Source organism: Rhamphochromis longiceps, linkage group LG9 (genome assembly GCF_057381845.1).
Source record: "Rhamphochromis longiceps isolate RC_006_pf linkage group LG9, R_longiceps_female_GT1.1, whole genome shotgun sequence".
Classification (NCBI taxonomy): domain Eukaryota; kingdom Metazoa; phylum Chordata; class Actinopteri; order Cichliformes; family Cichlidae; genus Rhamphochromis; species Rhamphochromis longiceps.
In genome coordinates this window covers 26,547,792-26,572,829 of record NC_140565.1, presented here as the reverse complement: position 1 = coordinate 26,572,829, position 25,038 = coordinate 26,547,792, and the positions used below count along the sequence as shown (strand labels likewise).

Sequence of the window (25,038 nt, the reverse complement as noted above, 5' to 3'; positions counted from 1 at the left end):
GCACCCTGCATCAGCAAGTTATCTTTAGCTTTGCCCGCTGATGGGTGAACATTTACAGTAACGACCGAGTTTGGGGATGTGTCAATCTTTTTTTGCAACTTTGCAAAAATAGTTTTTCTGTTTCATCACAGACTATGATCACAGCTAATGCACACGCAAATAGAAAGTAGCAGCGATGCGGCACAGAGACGGCTGACAATCAAATGGAGAGATTTAAAGATGCAAACTCATCTCAAATCGTAGCCACGCCGATTACCAATTAAAAGGGTTAATTATGAAACCAGAGTCTGGAATGTCCACAACCAGCTTACAGCTTTAAATGTGAATGATCTTGAGTTCAGGAAAGTGTTGCCTGATGCAGCTTTAACCACAATCATGTTTATGGAAATTTAAAAAAAAATAAATCAAATGAGCCACATACTGTACCTGCAGTAGAAGTCTCAAAGTCACGTTTCTGTACATCTGTACAGATTTGAAATAAAAACTTTTATTATCCACAACAGCTTGAGATTAAAATGTAAAGGACCAATTTAAGAGAAATTACAGGCACTAATTAACTTTAGCCAGGCCCTAGGTGACATGAGACTTCTGTATTAACCGATTACACTTCAGTGATGAAGAGCACCACCACCACCAAAACCACCACCGTGAAGGATTAAGTTAAATGTCACACTGTGCTTAACAGAAGCACGAAACTCTGTCCACACTGCAAGCAACGACAGAGCTGAACAACCCAGAAATCTTTGGCTGCTGTGTTTAGTTCAGCGAGTTTCTTGGCTGGGGAAAGCTCGTCGTGGCCAACGCTCGTCGAGAGCGCAATTCGATTTTTATCTTTCTCCCCCATTTCCTTAATAATGTTTCCTCATTTTGTGAATACCGCTTCAGCCTAAGTGGATGACAGAGAAATCTCTCAGAGATGATGCGGCTGTTTCTGTTGCTTTATTCTTGATTTTTGACAAGATTTGATAAGAGGACCCTTTGCTTGCAGTGTGCACAGACGGACATCGGCACCCACAGCACCCTTATTTTGTGCATCTCCAAGGTGATGATCCGCCATCCAGTCGGCAGAGGTCAAACAAGCGGCTCGGGAGCTTCGAGGAATCTCACCTATGGGAGGTGGCGGTGGTGGCGCTGGAGGGGCCATCCCGGCCATGGGAGGAGCAGGTGGAGGTAGAGGAGGAGGGGGTGGGGGAGGCGGAGGGGCTCCCGGGGGAGCAGGCATGGTTGGGACTGAAAGGAGGACTCACGTTAGTGACCATTTAGCGGTGAGGCAGGAGCAGAGCGTGTCCTCGCCGCCTCCTACACCTTGATTACATGACATCATATCAATTTACTTAAGAACCCTCCGGGCCCGGAGGAGCGCTCCGACTTCTCACGCACTTGGACACACTCCTTTGCGGTATGAATCGAGTGTTTCCATGGCGACCAGCTTGCACATCACAGAGAAAGAGAGAGAGAGGGAGTGCTGCGGAAAGTCCTGTGCTGCCGGCCTGATCCCGGCGCCGAGGTAAAACAGCTGCTACGTCAACCTACAATGCTCCAAACTTAAACGCAGCACCATCTCCGCCGTGATCACGGTACAGCGCGACACCACGTGTAGCAGCTCGTCGTGTTACGTGGGCTTTACTGTTTAACTGTAAAGTGTCAGGCCTCGCGCAGCTTGGCCTATTTACACAGTAGGATAGAGAATCAGCTGTGCTTAGAACACAATGGGGCTCCATAATCCCTGTCTGGTAAACATAGGCTTTGTGATGCACACTCTCTCTATCTGCCAATAGCGTCATACATTTACACTTTATCAAACTTCATCATATATTCAGATTTTACGCTTAAAAACATTTATTTAAATTGTATTTTTTTAGCCATATATTGATTGAGAAATGTATGTGTTTAAAGTTTGATTCACAAAGAACACACCATAGACTGTACCTAAAAGATGGACAATCAGTAGCAACATTGATTTGTCCCAGATGTTTAAGAAGTCCAAGGTTGTCACCTTGCATACTGTTTTTTATTGTCTATTTCACTCTAAATAATGATAATGACTTTAAACAAATGAACACTGTTGCATTAGCTATTAGCTAAAGCTAATGTATAAGGACACATTCTCATTAGGAGATGTTTACTGAGGTCAAATATCAACTGAGCTGTAGGATCATCTTCTCATTGACTTCTGTGAAACTGGACTCATCTTTAAACAAGAGCAGTCGCCCTTTGGTGACCATTTCAGACCTGGAAGCTACATCTAGATTTGAATTAGTTGAAGTCTATGGTGTGCATCTTGCCAAACAGAGCAGTCCTGTAGTGTCATCATCTTGTTTTAACTGGGTGGAAAATACACCAAAACTCAAGTGACAACATTCCTGAGGGTGTACACAGATTTCTTACTCATTAAAGCAAATATTTCTCCCTGCATTTCTAATCCGGGTAAAAACAAAAAAAACAAAACAAAAAAACACTTAAAAGTAAAAAACAACTGCCAATAAAAGCCTCACTGAAAATCAGCATAATCTGGACACCGACTGGCTGACTGTTACCGTTTACTGTTTAAGTCACCACCACTGTCAAGCTCACCTGGTCCAGAGTTGGGGATGGAGGGTGTAGGCACGGCGATGGGAATGCCAATTCCGCTGCTGCCGCTGTTCTCCCTGCTGCCGCTGCCCCCGCTGCTTCCACTGAGGGAGGAGAGACAGAAGGAAAAAGAGGACATTGTTTTATTCAGGGCAACCTGCTTAGACTGCACAGCAGGTAACACTGCAGATATAGGGGACTCTGCTGCGTCGCTGCTTATGTCCCATTTAGAAGTAAAAGGCCAAAAACTCCACATTTTTAAGTAATACTCCAGGGTGACTTTGCTCTTCCACACTTATTCAGTCTATTGGCTTGTTAAGACTGAGCTGCAGGGTGACACACCCAAGTGAAAAAGACATGAGTCACCCTATTGAAGCATTTTTGGTCACAGTCTGTCAAAGAAACTGAACAAAAAAATAAATATTCCAGGATTTAAGAGGGTATTTAAGCATTCAGCATGCAAACCACCTTAAAATCTTGCTTTTGACACTCCAATTCCCCCCCAAACACAAATTTACAGTGATCATCATATAGTGTGGATGATAATCACCAACATTAAGCCTTGCTTTGAGACTAATGGGGGGGAACAGTCACTTTGTTGTACATGATACGAGGCCTTGCCAAACACGTCTAAATGTTCCGCATGATTTATTTTTAGAGAACGAAATAAAAGGAACAAAGACGTGACTGTATAACCGGAACATCAGTCTGCACATCAGTTTAAGCAGGCCACACACATGCGCGCACGCTTACTGCAGCTTGCACACATTTATGAGAAGCAGGTTAGTCAGCAGGATTTAAAGATTATTGAAATTGGAATTTATCATACCAACGCGCACGTATTTGTGAATGTTTTCCTACTACACACCCAGTATTATGTAGAATTTGTAGACTTACTGGTACAGGAATAAGTGTGACGCGTGAATTAACGCCTCACACCACTGCATTTATAGCCTGAACAAATCTGCAGTGTCTATCACTGGATGGCTCTTTGTGCGAGTTATTCGTTAGGCTAACTGGTGACTAAATTGACTGTAGATGTGGACGTGACAGTTGTCTCCCTGCGACGAACTGGTGACCTGTGAACTGTGGCTCCTGATTCTCACTCAACACTGCAGTTAAGAAAAAGGACATATGGAGTCATGTTAAAGAATGAGGTGAATATTCATTAGCTGTTTTTTTTTTTTTTTTAAATAACGAAAGCTACAGATGAACAACTTTTTCAACTTCCTGAAATTATAAATTATATATGCGTTTCAAATATTTTGTGGTGTTGGACTTAAATTTTAAGACATGTGTTCCCAGGACCCAAATCACAGGCAATTTTCATATTTTTTATGACAAATTATCTACTGTTCTCAAAAAAAATATTCCACTCATAATAAATTCATGAAACCAGCACAGTGATGTGGATGCTGCACTGATCTGTTGCTGTAAAGCGAGAGCTAAGCAGAAAAGCGAAGCTGTCGATTTACTGGTCCATCTACGTTCCTGCCCTCACCTACGGTCATGCGCTCTGAGCAGTGACTGAAAGAATGAGGTCGCAGATACAAGTATTGGAAATTACTTTCCTTCAAAAGGTGCCTAGGCTCCCCTTGAGATACGGTGAGGAGCTCAGAGGGACTCTGAGTAGAGCTGCTGCTCCTCCACATTAAAAGGAGCCAGTTCAGGCATCTGACTTGATGTCTCCTGGACACCTCCCAGTAGGCGAGGTATTAGGGGCATGTCCTACTGGGAGAAGGCCCCAGGGAAGACCTAGGACTGGCTGGAAGAGGTGGCCGGTGTGAGAGAAGTCGCTGCTGTCGCTGCGACCCAGATAAGCGGTAGAAGATAAATGCATGGATCATCAAACATTTAAAAGGCGATTCTGTGGAAAATCGACATTGTTTTTACAGACTTGCCTTAAAAGTCTGTCCATTCCATCCCACATAGAGACAAAGCCTTTGTGGGTTGTGTCACAAAAGGTATTCGGCATATCAATTAGCTACGTCAAATATGTGGCGCTACCTGCTCCGCTCTCCTGTCACCCCGTGTGAATAAAGGAGCAACTGAAAGGAGCTTTGCTCAGACATAATGTTTTTACTGGATTTCAGCAGCTTTGCCCAGCACTTGGATGTAGGTCATGTGTATGTAATATGTACGTCAGCTCTGCATTTTCAGCCTGTACATGACCCCACAGCTCGTAGATCAATGGCCAGGACAAATAATTCCCTCCTCCCGCTCTTTCACCATCTCTCAGGCTGGCCTTGATCCTCATTTCTGCTACAACCCCTCATCCCACCTCTTCTTTTTTTCCCCTGCCGCTTTCATCCTTGTTTTTCAACTGATCCTCCCCTCACCCTTAACCATCCCTTGACCTCTTTCTCTGATCTCTTCATCGCCTGTAAAGTGATTCCCCATTCATCTACCAGAACCCCTCTCTCCCTCATCTCCTCTGATTCCTTCCACCCCTCTGAACCCCTGCTCACTCCCACCTCCCCCACATCCCCTTATCCCCCTTTCCCTTCACCCCTCCTCCCCTCCGCCCTCTCCTCCTCTCTGATCTGTGTCAGTCAAGCCCTGGGGCTCTCCGGGCACAAACAGCGGGAGTTACTCCTCTAAAGGACGACGGTGGCAGTAGGAGTTAACTGTCTGCGACTATAGAGGCTAAACAATATTGTGCCCTCTTTTAAAGTCAACACCCTTCCTCCTCATCTCTGCGATTTAGATTTATCCCTTCTAATCTCTCTATAACTTACCATTCCTTTGCCAACCCATTTATCTCTTCCCCTGCTTTAGCTTTCTTTAGTCGTCTTTGTTTCAAAATGGTGTCAAATAAAACCAATGAGCTCTTTCTCCGCTGCTCCGCCTCCTTCTTTCAGTCTGTACTTATAACAGGGAACTGTTGATAAATTAACTGTGAGGCGTAAGAAAGTTCCAGCTCACTTGCTCACAACTGACAAAAATCTCTAGAGCCAATATGGAAAAACAGCTTTCTCCATGAAAATGAACAAAAAAATAAAAGCATTCTGAAGCGTACAAGAGTATCATCTCCTGGAAGGAGGCATTCACCTTTTAAAGCCATCTGTGACACTGATATTTAAAGGTAGTCGTCTGGTATTTATCCATACTCACTGTAAATAGGCAGCTTTGACGTTTCATTTGAAGTGGGAAGTCGGGAATCCCAAACTCCTAACTGGAATTTCAAGCCAGTGTTGAGCCAAAAAGTAATCTCTTTGGTTATATTGATGAAGACTGCAGTTAACAGGATTTGCAAAGAAGTATAAAATAAGGAAATTACCTGTTCTGCCAGGACCTTATGACTCTGAAATCTTGCTTTCATCAATTGCGTCTTATTTGCAAGGCCAGACATTATGTCCCGCACAAGGACGTCTGTACTTATTGCAACTCCCTTTACGCTGGTCTTAACTCTACTCTTCTCCATACACTGCAAATTGTTCTGAATGAGGCGGCTGGTTTTCTTACTGGTACTGGGCGGCGTGTTTCTATCACCCCTGTCCTCGCTGACCTGCACTGGCTCCCCGTTAAGTATCGTATTCAATTCAAAATCATGCTGCTCACCTTTAGAATTATTAACAATATAGTGCCAAGTTACCTCACTGAACTACTTAGTGCTCTAGCAGGGGTGTATAATCTAAGATCATCTTCCCAGTTTCAATCTTTCAAATCGTGGTTAAAAACCCATTTATTTAACGTCGCCTTTTATACCAGTTAATGCTCGTTTGTTAGTTAGTTTAATGTTTGTTGCTACTTTCGTTCTCTTTTTAACTACTTTTAATTATTTTAAATTTTTATTGACTCTCTTGTCTTTTACACATATTTTTCTATTACGCTTTTATATGCATTTCTTTTGTCTCTGTGTTTTTAGTGCCATCAACCTGCTAGCATGTTTGGTACTTTGCCATGGCCATCATTTTTCTCTACTACTTACGTTTGACCCTCTCGTATGTTAAGCACTTTGGTATTCCACTGGTTTTAAATGTGCTATATAAATAAAGTTTGTTGTTGTTGTTGTTGTTGTTGTTGTTGTTGTTGTTGTTGTTGCATTACATCCAATCCTGTCCTTTTGGTCAATTAAAAATACCTTTCTAATGTATACTTGATTGATCCCCCTCTCCGCATTTAACCAATTCACTCAGTGAAGCAGCGGGCAGCCACCAATCTAGCACTCGGGGAGCAGTGTGTAGGGACGGTACCTTGCTCAGGGGTACCTCAGGGTCGCTGTTCAGTGGATTCAAACCGCCGACCTTCCGATCATGGGGCCACCACTGTACCTACTGAGCTATCCCTGCCCAATTTCAGACCTGTGATGTCATATTTGCTGCTATTTCTGCTTCCCCAGCTCAGCCAGATCTGGATATGATATAGGATATATCCTATAAATATGGGATATAAAGAATAAATACGGATATGTAAAGACACTTTTCCAAAAGCTGATTGCAGTGTCTCTCTGATGGAAAGGTTTTTTTTCCTGGTTCAAAAAGGCTTGACATCATTTTTGACAGATATGTTTGACAGCCTAACAGTTTAAATACCAGCAATTATTTTTTGGCACAACACCGGAACGGTCGGACTTCCCACTTGTAAAGTTGCAGAAGCAACACCAAACCTGACCTGATGCGGTAGTGAGTTTAAAGCCTTTAATCTGTGCTTCCACAGTTGTGCATTTGTGACTCATTTTATGCATCCGTGTATGGAACCATAATCTAACCATAAGAACAGCTGATTTCCTTCACATGGCACAAAATGTTTTGTATGATTTGCACAGCAAACATTTTTTGGGGTGTACTTTTAGGGTACCATGTAACAGAAAGATAGCAAACCATCCATTTGCACTTTTGAATTGCTTTATAATGACATAAAGAATATGGGTATAGCAGTTAAAGAAGAAGTTGATAGTTCTGCAGGAACTATGTTTAACATTTGTGTTTTGGTACATGCTGTGTCCACAAAGCCAAACACCATCTTTAACATACAGACTCTGCCCAGATATCCAAACCTGTAATGCTAGATTGGAGCAAATTTTTACTCCAAGCATTCTGCGGTGACTAAAATTAGCACGGCTCCTAAAATAAAACGTTCCCTGCACGCAAGAGTGTAATCGCTCCTATACAAAGAAATTAGATAATAGCAGGGAACGTGTAGCAGCACACGGGAGCCTATATTGAATTCAGACCTCAGCTGAAGATGACAGAGACTGTTTAGCTGAACAAGCACAGCTTACTTCCAGGCAGTGTAATCAAATAGTGATGCCACAGCAATATTAGCTGCAGCAGGGAGTTTGGGACTCTGAGGACAGCATTCGGTTTGTTAAGGGGACATCAGAGCAGATCGGCAACGGTGACGCCAAAGAACCTAAAACTGTGCACATTCAAATACGTTTTAACAGATGAGGCAGAACAGCTGTAGGAAAGAAGCAACAAGCATGAAACTAAAAGGGAAGTTGGACAAAGAGGGTTTAAAAATAAATAAAATTTGCTCATAAATACGTAATATTTACGAGCATCACAGCCAGCATTACAGGCTTTTTAGCTAATGAGGAGACTTCACTCACTCGTAACTCAAATTTGATGAAAGCTCCTGGAGATTTCTGGGGAACAATCCTTGAGAGTAATGTTCAAGGGGTTCCACGCTGTGGCGGACTTTTTTTCTTTTTTTAACAGCACTTTATTTCAAAGGCTTTTACAGATATTAATATCAGAGTGATTCAGAAGCCCTCCAATCCTTGTCAGACAAATGCTGGATTTAGTGTAGTGGAGAGCAAGAGGTGTGAAAGTGCTCTAAGCCGCTGAACTGAATGAAGAGATTAGAACTAGCCGACATAGAGGGGACCGGTGGTTTTGGATAGATGCTTTACACACATTACTCAAACCCTAGGTTTATATTCAGTGAGCAGTTTTAGTGGTGTAGCTGGAACACCCAATTCCACTTCAACCTCCCAAAATTTTTGAAGAAAAAAAAAAAAAAAAAGTGTTACGTGCCTGTTGCCTGATTAGCATTGCAGATTTTAAACTGCACTCTGCATGAAAGTATTTTTCTGTGACTCTCTTATCCTCTTCTAGCATCAATATTTGGTCAGTTTTTGGTCATATATTCGGATTGTATTCCTCTCACGTGCTACTACCACACTTCTTTTAACTGCTTCAGCCTCTTTACGTCCGTATTGGAATTTTAAATGTGGTTAATTGTACTACAAGTCCTTAAATAGTTTGTCCTGAGTTTTTCTTCAGTGTCGAAGTGTAGTTGTTTATTTGTGTGTTACTTAGTTGGTATTAGTAGGTCTCTGCATCACTGCACAGTTTATGGAAACGGCTTGCTGTCCTAACTTGTTATAATATAATATTCTGGTTACAGTAATATATACAGAAAAGCAACAGAAGCTCCTGCATAGCTGCATGCACTGATTTTTCCCTCTTTCCTCATCTACCTGTGCGTGCGTTGCCTCTGGCTGAGCGACGCCGTGCGCCCGGGGCTCTGCTGCTGTCCGTGCTGGCTGCCTAGTCGGGCGGGGCTGGTCATGTAGTCATTGGGAACCGTGGGCGGCTTCACTGGCTCCAGGGTCTTGTAGGGCGTGTTGCGTCTGGAGTGGCCCAAAAATGAAAAGCGATAAACAAATTATGATAAAATCAAAGAAAAGAATGATCATCACTGAGCGTAAAGCCTACTATCTGAACGTTATGGGTGTGTCCACTAAAGCGTTGTAAATCCTATCAGTTTACCCAGCTGGATGAGGCGCGCTAAACATCGCTGTTTATCCCTGGAATTAATATCTGATCAGCGTCTGTGTTTGTGCATCGGGGCAGGACGCACTACAACAACCCTGCATGTTTCTTTTTCTGGATCCTGCCACTTATCAGCTTCTTTTCCAGCAAAAGTGACCACTGATCCATCAAGTTCACTCCTCAGCAAATGTGCCCTGTGTTTTTATCTCTTGGACTTATAAAGCAAAAAAATAAAGACAAGTGACGTGCTTAAATTATTCATAATTAAAGGACTGGGTTTCCTTTTCTGGTGACTCTGATGGAAATCTTACCCAAGCGTGCCACGCCCAGACATCGGCGGACTGGGCGGCTTTTGCGTCGGCGGATTGGTCCTCGATAGTGTTCCTCCTCTGATCGACTGATTGTTTCCATGTTGCTGTGGTTGGAAAGAAACCCCAGAAGAAGCTTGTTTTATGCACACATTCCTCCAGTCACAGTGGGTGAATATTACTAATGTGATCACAATCTACTCTTACAGGCTGCCCAGATGACACAGCGTAATATTTGAGGGGAGATGTAATCCCTCCCCCAGGGTGTGCAGTTTACACTCTGATGGAATTTTGGAGCAACAGCAGTTATCTGGGAAACCCGTAAGCATTAAACAAACTACATTAAGGGACGAGTACACAACATGAAAGTAAATAACAACACATACATGGTTGGTAAACAGACAAGGGAGTGTGACAAAGACTACGCTCATCTGTGGGAGGACTACAGGTCAGTTAATGTGAAGTAACATGGGAGATGATGACAGTAATCACACGAGGACGAGTCTGCCGTGGAAGGGAGTTGAACAAATCTATCAATAATACATCGGAGCAAAATGGGTCATGTGACAAAGCAGACTTACCTTGGCTTTTAGCCACTTAGTGTGGGCGAAGGAAAAAAGAAAAAGAAAAAAAACACAGGAGAAAGAGACAGAAAGAGGGCATGTCAAAACAGCCACATGTAAATGGATCAGTCCAAGTTAAGTGAGCAGCAGAAAAATGATTCCTTGTATTTACACTGTTAACTCGTAGCAAGACCTCAGAAGGTCAGTAGTAAAAATCATGCCATTTATAGAAAAACACTTTTTCCTGACTTGTGCCCTTGACTCCAGCACCACACCCAGAGCAAGAGCCAGACAGCAAAGATTTTTCAGGGATCGAATGGCAAAAGAAACTGAAGAATTTATTTTTGTGCATCGACAAAATGACATAAGAAAAGGTTGCAGAGAACCACTCCAACCTTTGGTAACCTTTTATGCATTTTCTATGATGTGAACTGCATAATTTCAGATCATCGCTTCACTGGCACCCCTAGAAAATAAATTCAAAACTCATACTTGTGTAGCTTTCTGTCTGAAAACAGAGCCAGCATAGCAGCGGGGTTGATCTGCAGTTTGACAACTACAGAGTCAAGTGGCTCATCTATAATGCAGCTTCCCCAGTGGCCTTTGCAGAAAGCACTGTAGCGTCACAGGACCACAACAGAAAGAACGGATGAAATCAAGAGTAAATTCATAGCACAGGTCAACAGGAGCCGACCTTTGCACGCTTAAAAACAGGAAACGGCTTCAGTGCAGCTGCGAAAGGCTAACTTCATGTTCAGATTTCACTCTCCTTGGAGGAGGTCCGGTTAATATATCTTACATCTTTTTAAACCTGTGTTAACTGCCGCTTCCCTTTAAAAGCGTTGAACTTATTTAATGTGGTGCAGCCCTTCTTGTGAAGCAGCCGCTGCCACTGGAGTTTAATGTGACTGAGCTTTTAAAAAAAGCAGCTGGAAAATGCTCATTTAAGGTTTTTAAGGCAAAACTTAGCAACTGTAACCAGTTAAAGTTGCAGCGCTCTCGCCTGCCTTTGTGTGAAATCTGAACATGCCTGCAGCTGCTAAGGGTAAAGGTCTTGTATCAGTAGCCTGTCGGGTGTTATCACATCTGCCAGAACTGAAGAATTAACCATTGCTGCCCTAACTAGCAGTCACCAAGGGAGCAATCTGCGGTGCTTAAGAAATAAATAAATAATTAATCTAAAGATGATCCGCCAAAAATTGCAGTTCGCCTTCTTCAGGCTTGCTCCAAAAACACATGATAGGTTTGAGTTGCAGAGGCAGCTGAATGGGTCTGATAGGCCTCACCTCAACTAATTCACGTCTTTGAACTAGAGCTCTCTACCATGTTTGTGCCGTTGTTGCATTTCATTGAATTTATCTGACCAATGTTAAGGCTCGAAGTGTTGGTGGAGGCCAAAACTACCGTGTAATGTCCATGTTTTATACAGTCTCTGGTTGGAACGCAACACCACTTAACTGTTGGTTCTAACGGGGCCATTATGAACCATCAGTTTAATGATATATCAGTGATAAATCATTAAACTGGCGGTACAAACAAATACGATCGTACAGCCGTGCCTGGCTACACCACAAATGTCATATGTATGTTAGCCTGATGTATGCTAGACTGATTCTTTCATATAGCGTAAATATGTTTACAGACAATGTGTAAGATTAGAATTGTGCTCACTTTTTTCATACACTCACAGCAGTGGATTAGTCAGATTTTTACTCAACTAGGAAACGAGTTACCAGAAACATCCCCGATACAGAGGAACAACAGCAGCCGCCGTCTTTGTCATGAAGAACTTGAACCATCCCCTTTAGTAATCTTGTAAACTCTTAACTGACACAGGACAGAATATCAAAGGACTGAAATCTGACTTCAAACAGCCGACGTGCCTGGTGCATTCCTGAAAGCCTCGCTGACTAGATTAAGCATCATCTGACTGGAAGAATAAATCTCATCTTTCGTATTAAAGCTAAAAAGCATCATGTTGCTGTCAGAAAGCCTGCAGGAGCATCCTGATCTGTCAGTTGTGAGACTGCAGTGATTACTGCTGTGTTCGGTTTGTTTATACCACATGAATTTCATCTTCCTTCTTTTTTTTTCCACCTCCCTTTTATAGAAAAACTTTTCTTCAATAATGTATGTTAGCAAATCAAATTTTATTTTCCTCTCCGCAGGTGTCTAACACCAACTTTTTGTAAGGTCGTAAAGCCAACTCAACATTTAGGCCAAAGCTAACCCTCAGGCAGACACAGCAAGTCTGAAAGCAAACTGGAGCCAATATTCACGATCTGAACTCATATTAAGGTATCGATTCTGGTCAGTAAATAAAACGCGGCTACAGACGTTCAGACTTTTGACAGCTGCCATTGCAGCATGCGCTATGAATTAATGTGGAGTATTGATGTTGCGTATCGATCGCTCTCTGGCTCTCGACATGCATAGATGAGAGGAGGTGAGTGATGTAGGGCTGCCGGATGTGCGGGTGTGCGCTCCCCACATTCACAGGCTAGCGGCATAGACAAAGACGTTTAAGGCAGAAAATCCATAGAGATTAGGCTCAGAGTACTACGTGATAATCCTAAAATAGACTCAAACGGCTTTAAAGCAGCCGACGAGGCCTAATTTTGAGCGTCTCTTTTAGAGTAAAGAGTAGGTACAGAACTGGGGGGTGATTAAAATGGACCTTATTGCACGGTTATGCCTGGTGATCCTGGTTTTAATTAGATATGAACATTACTAGATGGAAACAGTGGACACAACAACCTCACCTCAAAGTTTGCAAGTATTACTTTTTTTCCCCTCTTTAAGCAATGTAGGGAAAGATGTTTGATAAGCACAAAAAATAAAACAAAGACTTCTTGCAAAAAAAAGATAGTTGGAATAATTAAGAAATAGCATCATCACAGTTTGTCCAGCTTACAATACTTTCAGGGCCGTCTGTACCACATGTAGCAGAGTAGCATAGCAGTGAAGCCATAAGACTGCAACGTTTTTCTACATTGTGGCTAACCACTGTAAATGTGACACATCAATCCACTGCTGTGAAAAAAAAGAAAGACTTAAGAGGCTGGACTGTCAGTCTGTTGAAATCTGTTATTTCTGGCTCTATCGCTCAGCCACACCTCTGGAGTTTGTGATTGTGTGATATTTTCTGTGGTAGTTTCGGTCTGGACCCAAAACTAAAAATCTGTATCGCCACTCCAAATCCACTATCACTATCTGTTTTTGTAAACTGTATCTGCCAATTATTTCATTTTCTCTGAATCTTACTCACAGGAAGAAAGACTCCTGCTTTTATTATTCCTGAAACTGTAAATAGCCTCACATTTACGGCCCAATAGTCATAATTACTGGTGAAAGTCTGGAAAGTCTAGGGTGAAACACACCCTAACAAAATGTTTCACATCCCATTAACCGTGACAGAGGGCTTCAATGCAACTCCCCACACAGAAAATTGAGAGTGGCACAATGGCTTTTATCTGGTCTTATCAATGCCTGTAACACTATGGGACACTAATGGCGGGGTCTTTAATCCAATCTGTCTGACAGCTGAGATTGATTGGCTGACTGATGGCGCAAAGGACGCTCATGAGGGAGAATGGAGATCTCCAAAAAAATAAATAAATAGAAAAACTGCCTGCAGCTGTCAGGAAATGATGTCACCGAGCGACCCCTAGAGCGAGCCCTAATGGCTGGGAGCTGCGGGTGAGTCTCTGTTTTGAAGAGTTTATCACATCAAAAAGCTTCTTTGCTACCTTTCACACTGAAGTTAGATAAACTACAAATCGAACCATAACATCATCGCCATAATGAGATTATGAGAGCGGCTAAAGTGCCTTTAAAAAAAAGAAAAGAAAAAAAAAAAAACGTCCCACAAATGTGTCTCTGATCACAACAATCCAAGAACAGAGCTGTTTTCTGAAAGCTACATGATGTAATTGCTTTTTTTTTTTTTTAAGTTTATCTCCATCTCCACCCTCCCGAACCAGTTCCCACTAGCACACACTGCAACATATTCCTGCAGGGTCAGAGAGGGGTGTTTTCTGAAGATGAAAGAGAAAGCACAAGAGACGCCGTTTGAGCGAGAAAAACAGACAAAGTGGGAGAGGAGACAGAGGGAGATAGGAGTACCTCTGGCGAGAAAGCAAAGAGGGGGAAGGGAGAGAAAAAAGATGGGAAAACTAATGGACTGAGCAGAGGGAAATATTATATGCGAGCAGAAAATTAGTGCCACATACACACAAAACAAGAAAAATCTGCTCACCTTAACGCCGTGGCCGACATCATCCAGTAGAGTGTAGTCAATTGGCTTCCTGATGTACCTGACTGGCCGCTCCATATTGGCCGGCGCTATGATCTTATGAGTCCTTGCTGTGTTCTTGTTAGTGGTCAGGATCCCGATCTCTCGCCTGGCCACCTTCTCTTTATGGATGTCCACCGTCTGTAAATGAGAGAAGTGAAGATGTGTGTCACACAGAAAACTTAACAAGGCTTAATTAAATCATGAGGCTGTGCTTTTCATCAGTGGGGCCTTAATCTAAATCTAACACGGCAATTCAGCATATTAGCGAGGTAAAAGCACGCAGACACTAAGCAAAGATGACTTACGGTTGCAAGAGCTGTTGGAGCGATCGCACAAATCTCTCAAAAGAAGAAATAACTGAAATTTACTATATATTTAAATCCTGTTTTCACAATTTCACTTTTTCAGAGAAGCATGTCCTTCCAATATGCTTCATTTATGCCTCTGGTGGCTGCTTTTCTCCTGAAACTGACCCATTGTTTCATTTATTGGTCACACTCCTATACGGCTGTTTCCAAATGACATGACAAATTTGGATTTCTTAATACACTTGATCATGTATTACTAAATTTGGGCAGATGACTATCGCTTGTGCACACGAGACAAGCACCAACTTCCAGAGACTTCCAGAACTAGACTTTCAGAGAGTCAGAAATGACATTGTCAGGAGTTCAGATCTGTTTTTTCTCTCTTCTATGGAAAATGACAACACAGAGGTGCCAGTAGCAGCTGGTGGCACCTGTGGTTGCAGAAAAAGGCTTCTGGTCCTTTAGACGTCTACTGGAAAACAGCCCTGAGTGATGACCTTTGTAAACACTTTCTTAATGAGTTTATGGGCCCGCTCACTTATTTCTGGTCATATTCTATTCTTTCCAAGCATCATAAATAAGGAATATCAAGGGTATGTTAGATGCCAACGAACCCAAGATTTATGCAGATTTGTTGAAGACTGAGTTTCTGTACTGATGATGTATCAGTGCAGATTCACAGATTATACAGAGGGAGATGATGCAACAGCTTGGAAAGATGAGACCACATCATTATAGCTATACACCAGCGCTTTATTCATTTTATTATTCCTCAGACACTCAAAACTTTATTTAGGTTTAAAATTAGAGGCTGAAACAGGGCTAAGTCGCCTTTTACTGTGTTTGTGATCACTGATAATGCAGTGATCTAACAAATAACAAGGTTTGCTTAACAGCTCATCCATAAAAGCATTTGTTCCAGTTTTTGCGAGTCCAGTTCTAGTGTTTTACTTGATTGTTACTTAGCACTAGAAGGTAGCTGTGTCTAACAATGGTGCTTCAAACAGGGCTTCACAAACCTTAATATAATCTGTGCTTGTCTATGACACATTTGTGTATTTTTTGGTGTTTGTTTTGTGGCCTTTAATGTTTATCCACACGGCTATAACCTCACAAGTACTCACTACACAACCAAACATTGAACGCCTCCCATCAAGCCAAAAGGAGCCCAGGAGCAGCTGCTGCAATGGGAGATGAAAGGCCGCAATGTCTGCAGAGGCCAGACCAGGAAAACGGTGGTCTCTCGTGGAGGGGAAGGAGTCAGAAACCAGCGCCAACAGAGGATTCCTTTCATGCCAAAGTGATCTGAGGCTGGACTGAGCTTTGTCTCTTTATTCTGCACTGCTCCACTGTATGTACAGACTTAGCCCTCAAGTATCATTCATCCCAGAGTTGAGGGAATTAGTAACACTCAGGATGGCTTATATGTAGCTCAGCACAGCACAATCACGCCAACAACATCTCTCTTTTTCCCCTCTCTCTGGGTAACATCAAATCTAATTTTAAACTATGACACTAACGAGATATTCGCCTGAGAACTGGCAACAAACTCGAATATCTATTAAGACTGACGCATAGCAGGTTCCTGCAGGACATGCAGGGGTATTAAAAAAGCGGATTGTTCAAAATTGCAGAAAAAAAAAAAGGAGCAATCAATATTTTATAAGAGCCAAAGATATTCTTGCATAATTGCTCCCTAAGAGACTTCCCATGCAAAGAAGGAGCGTCCGTTCTGTTCCAGTGCCCTGTTGTGTCTATTTGAATTAAGAGATATGACAGAGTGCTGATTACAGTCATCTTTTTTAACCTGAGACAAGCTGCCAGGATACAAGAGGCTCTTGACATAAAAACGAACTGTAGTGACAATATCTTCCCTGTGCTGCGAACAAACCAATGCACAATTTAGTGGATAAGAGCCCCATTATGATGGGATTTGAGCCAATAGCTTTGACTCCACATGCAGCTCAGAGATAACTCCCAAATTGTCATATATCATGATCATCTGAAAGCAACTGGGCCAAAATCAAATCAGCCCATTTGGCTTCCATTTGCAGGGGATGTGATCGAGCTCAGTGATCGGCTGAGATGGAACAAGGCAGAAAGAGGGGAGGAGGACGACGAGGGATGGGCTCAGTCAATCTAGACCTGGTTTTACTTCGAAAACAGCTTTGCTCACATTTCACCACTGATTCTAAAGAAAACTGAAGTCATAGGCGTTGCACACTGCCATAAGTTTCTATGAGGAAGTAGACAAAACATGAAAAGTTCACTTGAAACTGGAAAGAGAACAGTTGTTGAAATGCAGCAGCTAAACTGGGAAAGCATCTGTTCTTGGCTGTACATACTCCCCATATCAGAGAACAGCGTTCGGACAAACGTCATCGCAGCTGGCAGGGGCAGGAGGTTAGAAGCAGCGTAACAGTTCATCTCCATCCTGTACAAGCCCTGCTGCAGCAGTGAGGAGCCCTGATGTAACACAAGTGTTGACAGAAGGGTAAATCTGAACCCACCTTGTTTAGCAAACTTCCACACAGCGAGCAGGAGCACCCCGTGGATATCACATTGCTAATCCACTGTCCAAAGAACATTAAATGGATCTGACAAAAAGGTCTAAGTATGACAGTGCATTCTGGCTTCACCCCATCGGACTCACCCAGCAGGGAACCCAAATCTGAGCAACTGCGACTTAACAGCCCATCTCTTCCCTCGACTGAGCGGTGAAACGCTTTCCCTGACTTTTCAACTGGCACTAAAAAGGTGTTTACTCGATCCCAATGGTCCATCTGCTGGGTGGAAAACGTCTTGCCAAACTGAAAGGTGCATGATTCACATGTGCTCTCAACCACTGCCACACATATGTCTCAGGCCTACGGCTGTTTTCCCAAAACACTGAGCAGTTGGTGTTTGGCTTATCCATCATCTAAGGGCTTTTAGGACTTTAAAGTGCCCCCCACTTCGTTGTCTGCTTTTATTGAACTGCTCTTTTCATTTGTCACCTTGAAGTCCTCTTTTTTTGGCATCCTTTTATTTTTTTTCCCCCCCTCTCTTTTTTAACCCTGTAGTTCTTCCCACACCCAGAGGAGTCACCCATCTATGACTAGTGCAGGGATTTAGGTCATAAATTGGAACTACTGCCAACATCATCAGTGTCATCCACATTCAGTCAAGAATGCGTTAGACTTGGAGACTTTTTCCCCATTTTGGAATATGAGGGAGTCTGTGCAGTGCTTGCCACAATGAGAAATTCTTGTTGTGTTGTTAGTAGCAACCAGTGGCTAAATATTTAGGATTTATTTATTTTGAAGCCAGATTGTTACAGTTTTGGTAGAGGCTGTGCCTGGTTTTCATTACTAAGCAGCATCCCCACTGTTGGTCAATGGTAACTTTATTGTCCCTAATGGGAAATTGATTTGCAATATGTCCATACAGAAATATGGACATAATGTTGCCAAGTGCTTCGTCAAAAGAAAATATTTGGGTTCATCAACATTACTTTGCTAATGTTCGCATTATGCAGTGTACTCAACTTTCACTGTAGGTTGCATCAAAAAAAACCAAAAAACAAACAAACAAAAACACATACAACACAACGTCAACAAAAGCCAAAAAAACTTTGCAAACAACTTATTGTAACTGTCAGTGTAGCCCACCCAATAACAACAGATCGCTTTGGATCAATGTCCCTCCCAGCCTGCTCACCAGTGATTGATGCCAGTTGATAGGTGAAATTGGTCGCAAAGAGGTATATGGATAGCTGTGACCTTTGAGATGTATCGATTGCAGTGTTAAGGCACAATTTTTACTTAGAAAGGCCAAGGGTTTCCATTTCCAGTTTACATCGCACATTTACAGCTTCATGACCATTTGGTGAGCAGTTGGTAAGTGTTTGCAGACAAGTCAGTCCTTCCATGCAAACTATGGACGCCCATGGCAATCTGCTAGTAACCAAAGCAATTGCACAGAGGTTTTTGATGTAGTACAATCTTTATGTCCAATTTCACTTAGCAACTGGTCAACAACTGACACAAAAATTATAAGTCTACTAATAAAACCCGAGGCCCCATAATTTAAGCACCCACTGTAGAGGACTCTTCCTCTAATTTAAAAACAATACCCAACTTTGAGAACGCATCGCTTTCTGGTCTTCAAATCTAAGTCGACCCCCACTTTCAATGAATGCTTATTGCCTCTTTCAGGCCAGTGCAGCCCACTGCTCAGATAAGGGGGAAGGCTGGACTACTTGGGAAAGGAGGTCATACATTGACAGAATGTATCCACACGAGATCAGCAGAAGGGGCATAAATCTCTGAGTGAAGTGGGAACGGCCAAGCAGAGGTCTAGGGTTGGAATTTCAAAATCTTGAACAAACGGAACTTGACAACTTCCCACCAGACAAGCACACAGTGTTTTGGCGAGCGACTTGAGCAGCGACTTAAAAGAAAAGAACTAAAAACGAGTACACTTTATCTGGAATTGAGACAGTTGCTTTCCCTTCGACACGTACTGGAAAGAGAAGAAAACAGCCTTTTCAGCACTTTGGCAGACTGGCCGCAGGATGATATCCTCGGTAAAACGCCAACTATGCACAAACGCACGGACAAACAAAAAGCTTCCCAGCGTGTACTGTAGGCGTAGTAAGGATGAGCTGGGCACTTACACTCAGCATGGGGAAAAACCTACAGCTAGACAAACACACCCTACATACCGATGTTTCTGTGTGTGGCTTGCCAGACCAGACAAATGTGTCAATAGTTAATAACAGACTTCAGCTACAGATAATTATAAGATCTGAATAAAATGATTCAGTAAACTGATGAGAGAAGAGAATATCTATGTTCTTAAGTCCATGAGAGCTATTTTTACCCACCATAAATCAGGACTACATGATGATGATGTCCAGACATTGGAGGTCCTTGTTGTACTGTGCGATTACGCCGTTCACTCAAACATCTGAACCTCAATTTCAGCCTTGCTGCAGATTAAGGAGTGAGGTGAAGACAGCCTAATCAGGCCATCTCTTCTTTTCAGCCTTACATCTCCAGTAAATCTTGACCATGTTCAAATACACTCTCTCAGCAAAGCACTTTTCCCCGCCTACAAAGAGCAGATTTGAACAATTTGCAATGCTCGGTGTCTTCAAGCAGCTATCTCATGATGAAGTGTTTTCCTGCTTCTAGGTCTGCTTCCACAGACCTAGGCCATTTCCTACACTTCCCAAAATAACTTCATGACAGAAGAGTCCTGAAAATGTTGCTATTGTGAAACGTGGAAACACTAGCTCACAAAGGATCTAGAGTTAAGATGTACTATTAAGACATCTTGTGGTTGTGTTTCACAATTATATAATTGGGCTCATCTTGGCTGGAGAGACTGACTGTTCAATGGACGAAAAAATAAATAAAAACAACTTTTTTTTTTATTAAAAGGCACAAAACCACAAGGATCTCTTAAAAATCCAACCCTCGGTGTCCTAAAATAAGAACAAAACAACTCCCAAAGAATCCATATAAGGCAGCATTACTTGTTAATCTCAAGGCAAATGACTGCTTTTAGTTTGTAGTGTGGTTCTAACAGAGGAGGCTCTACAAGCTTTTTCTGTGATCAACTATAACTTCTTACAGATGCCACAAGATGGATAACCATAAACCATTCTGTGTACTTCAGCATCAGGCATAAGGCGTGGCTTTAAAAGGAGAAGCCATCGTGTCAGATGAAGAACTGTTATTTACTCATGTATAAGTCGATGTGCTTTCTCATCTTTGCATAATCCTTTCCTTCTTTAATGACGCAGGCCTGGCATTAAAGTTTGACTTTGCTACACAAGTGAATGTTCCACAAGTAATGAAATGCAGAAACTGGTTTGACGTGATTTATATTTGAGAAAATGACTGTGAATATGAATATATTCATTCATATTGATCAATATAAAACTGCCTGCCAGGAGTCCATATTTATTGCATAACGCAGTGCGTTTCATCAGCGACCTCTGCAGTCGTGCATATGAGAAGTAGCAGGACGCAAGCCAATGAAAAAACTTGATACATCATTTAAAAGGATTATTTCATCAATCTCACAACACTGGCACGTAAAGCTGAAAGAAAAAACAAACAAACTTGGGCTTGGGTTTTTAATTGTGCGATGTGTAATTCTACCCGAGTCAATCTAACCTGTTGCCAGTGACACTATTAGACATTTACATAAAGATGGAACAAATAAAAGCAAAACAAAGAGTTGGTGTTAAGTGAGCGATCTCTTAAAAGCTTAAAAATTGTGTACAAAACACTGCTTCACATTCAAGTGGAACTGTTATGCTTTTCCTTGTTTTCAGTCACATATGCAAACTTTCATTGCTGATGCCCATATTAAACATGGCCAAGCCTTCAAATAACAAGGTCAGTGTACGTGCAAGCAATGCCCGTGGGCCAAACGCTCAGGTTTCCGACAGTTTTTTCTACTTTTGGCTCCCTATGATGTCAATGAGAGCAGATGTTTACAAGGGAGCCAATCAGAATACAGCGTCCTTAAAGGCAGAGGAGTTTAAAGGGCTTGTTTCCTGCAGTGCCATGCAACTGTACAACACAAATAAGGATTATTTTGATTGTTTTAACATTGTAGTTCAAAATGAACATCATTGGTGACTTTAATAAAGCCCGGCATTTTGTGTAGCAGTTAGTTTTGTGAAATAATGACAAAAGTTTGTCAGATTCATGATCATTCCACTTATTAACTGTCTAAAAAGTTCCTAATCTAAATCCTAATTCTGTCTAATTTGGAATCAGATGTGTGCAGGCTACCTTCATGCATGTATGGGTTAATTTAGGCCACATTACAGTCATATAAAACCCAAACAAATAAATGTCCCATAATGCAAACTTTTCCTTTAAATGTAAGACAAGTTTGTTTGGGTTTTTTTTTTTTTTTTTTTATCTTTTGCGACATAGTACAAATGGTTTGTACGGGCATTCGCATTCCTCAAAGTAGGATGTTAAAGAAAGTGCTGTTTTGGTGCAGAAACAGCTTTATTTGTTAATAAAGTCTGCATTTTAATAGAGCGTAGGAGCTTGAAAATGTGAAAGTTGTCAGTATTTCACAAGATAAAGCCAACACTGGGGGGAAAACAGAGGAAATATTCTGATTTCCTTGAGAAATATGTATTATATTTTTCTGCTTTGTTATCAGTATCGCGAACCAGTGGCCCTGAGGACTTTGCCCTAGATTTGAACCTCTTAACTCTGTTTGTGCGTTGTAGCTGTAGCTTCCCACTAACTGTGTCCAGCCTCATCTGTAAGAGAAGCTCCATCCAACACTCCCAAATCCACAGTGAGGCAAAACGGCTGCTGAACAAGAGCAAATGCCTTTGTCCAATGCGTTTCTCAGCGTGATTACAGCCAGCACATCTGAATCCCGTCATCTGTAGAGTCTAACATTTGTCCAAAACGGCCCTGCAGCGAGGCCGCTTCTCTGAGCGGTTAAAGCGACACAGAGCATGCCAGAGCTTCCATGTGCACTCTGAGCCAAAATGGGAGGTCAACTGCACTGTGGGGAGTTCTCAGTTTGGCAGCTTCGGTTAAACATCCCTCAAAAATCCGATCCCTCTGGTGAATCTAACAACCCACGTGTGACACGACTGAGCCAGGATTGGACAAGTGTTAAACCTCGAAGAAAGGCTCTCAGAGACACAGAGAGAGAGAAAAACACTATTAAAATGAGCCGGGAAAGCATGCCAAGGTCGACGCGGTGTTTGCTAACACAGCACATATGGAAACACCTCAGCTGGCCTTTGCAGTCTCACTTGGGCGGCAGCCAAGGCAGCATTCTGACTGAGAGCTGAAGTTTACATACAAACTGAAAGCTGAGAGCAAGTATTTACCATTCCCAGACTAAGAGGTAGACAAAATTGAGACGAACAAACACCTAAAACTGAGACTCCGCTGCAAAATGAAAGGAAAAGTGAAGGAAAAGCATTTCCCCAATCGGCCGTGTTGATGCAAAGGTGTCAAACAATTCCCTACACTGCTCTTGTGGTGCAGAACAAAGGTGCAATGATTAGATGCAACTGGACAGTTGTTGGCTGGGAAAGAATGCACTGGTAATAATGAGAAGGCACTCTGCTAGTGAGGAAGGAGGAGTAACCACAGAGCAGAGAAGCTGATGAATCACTAAACAACCTCAGTCACCAGTTATTTCACATCATCACACATCCACCCTTTAACATCCATCCATGCAGGACAGAGTCGCACGTTGCATTCAAGCTACAAACGCTACAAGGACGAGAAAAATGCGACAACAGAAAATATGAGATTAACAGAAAAATCATTAAACGCTGAAATTGTTTATTTAGCGAGAATGACAAACAATTATTTCTTGAGGTTCTCAAATGCAAAGATTTCTTTTTAAATATTTTATAGAACAAACATGTTTCAATTAAAAAGGGGAAAATTTAACAACTGCCAAACAGAATGAAAAGTTTCACTTTATTCCCAAAGGGGCAGTTAGATTTCTTTTAAAGCAAAACAAAAAACAGGATCTGTTGGTCTCCTTTCTTACAGGTTTGATGAGCTGATCAACAAAATTGATTTTAAAATTTGCTACATTTTGTGTTTTACAATTTTTTTTGTAGATCATCCATTTTTTTTCTTTTTAATGCTTGCTCTTACGTAAGCAAAAGTAAAAGTCTGTTTTCAGGTCAGACTTGTTTATACGTTTTTATAAATGTTATTTTTATGAGTCAAATCACATTAACTCAAGATATGATCCATGAGAATGTGAGAAGATTCCAACTGGGTTGTAAGAATCATAATTAATTTTGTCCAACCAGAATTAAATGAACACAACTGACCGATATTTAAAAAGCTCTGCCAATGACACACAAGCATGAGCAAATTAAGCGCTCCCTAAATCACTGCTGGATGTCATGCCTGTGAGTGGCAGTTACAGCCGTTCCCGGCACCCTGCAGCTTTACATATACAGGATGTATTCAAGTCAAAAGACGAATATATACACAACAGATAAAAGGTTAGAGAAGCACAAACCAAATGTCTGGCAAAACAGAAGGTGATCCCTACAAGCTGATCGTCATTATCCACTGTTTGGAAACTTTAGTGCAAATGATGTGGAGTTGCGTCTGTGTCACAAAGCAACACAATTAACTTATTCAGCCATCAAAAAACATCCCACAAACTGCAGTGTAAAGGAATGCCAAGAAAAATAGCACAATAGTTTCCAAAGTCCACTCAGAGATCCTTAAAAGTGAGCATGTACAGTCAATAAATCTATCAAAGACACATTGAAATCTCCAATGCAATCACATTGCATTTTGCTAAACATAATGACTAACAAAGGCTTCAGAAATATTGCTGAATTACTGGACAAAGACACTCAATTACTGGTTATATGCTTGTGAATCTGTACAGACATGTAAAAGATGTCAATGTGATTTAATCAATAGAATTACAAAAAAAGGTCTAACTTCATTTAGACGTCACAGATTTGTAAATTTCTTTCCACAGAATCATTTTCTAACCCCCCCCCCCCCTTTTTTTTTTTCATGAATCCAAACCTTCCAATACAAACCCCATATTTTAAATAACTGCTGTTAAGAGGCAAGAGACCACACAAGGATCTGACCGCCGATCCTGCCACATCACTATAATCCACTGAACAGTCATGTAGAAAAACGTGTAAATATCTAAGAGTGGAAAGTAGACCACCAGGCGAGAGAAAGGAGAGAGCGAGCAGAGGGATCAGCAGGAAACAAGAAGCACACAGAAACGCAGACAGAACGAGAAGGTTCCAGTTCCTGTTTGGAGCGAAGCCATTTCTTCCTCAACAGGAGGTCAGCAAGTCAGCACTGCAGCACAGACACAACCTTAATTCCTAGCATGCATGCTCTCTTATCACAGCCTTTTACACACACAAGCAGTGGACTGTAAAGGCATGCAACTGCTCATGCGAGGAATGACGATTGAAATGACAAATAACTGAAACAGTAAGTGTGCCAACCTGGCCTCATAAACACAAACCGAATCCGACTCTGAACACAAACATGGGCTGGCTCATGTGATCAGATAAGAATATTGTGTAACTGTAGAAACACCATCTGAGTGAACCTCACAGCTGTGGGAACAAACTGAGTTTTCATTGTGCGTGCGTGTGTGTGCGCGCATCAGCTGCTTTCTGCATTCACTGCGTTCACCGAGTTCAGTCTGCACACAAGCCAGGTCCAAATGTAAGACAGAGCGGTTGAAATCACTACAAATAAATATGAG

General features: G+C 42.0%; 1 protein-coding gene across 6 annotated transcripts in view; it reads right to left on the bottom strand.

Moving 5' to 3' along the window:
* Positions 1-25,038, bottom strand: part of abi1a (abl-interactor 1a) — a 49,940-nt gene that overhangs the window by 7,137 nt on the left and 17,765 nt on the right. For 3 of the 6 annotated variants that reach the window (XM_085419074.1, XM_085419072.1, XM_085419078.1), the window contains exons 3-8: positions 14,423-14,599; positions 10,183-10,197; positions 9,605-9,708; positions 8,999-9,151; positions 2,575-2,675; positions 1,108-1,230 (exon numbers count right to left, since the gene is read on the bottom strand). In XM_085419074.1, coding sequence (XP_085275200.1) covers positions 1,108-1,230; positions 2,575-2,675; positions 8,999-9,151; positions 9,605-9,708; positions 10,183-10,197; positions 14,423-14,599 — 673 coding nt within the window. The remainder of the gene's footprint in view (positions 1-1,107; positions 1,231-2,574; positions 2,676-8,998; positions 9,152-9,604; positions 9,709-10,182; positions 10,198-14,422; positions 14,600-25,038) is intronic. The other 3 variants (XM_085419075.1, XM_085419073.1, XM_085419077.1) reach the window with 3 other exon arrangements.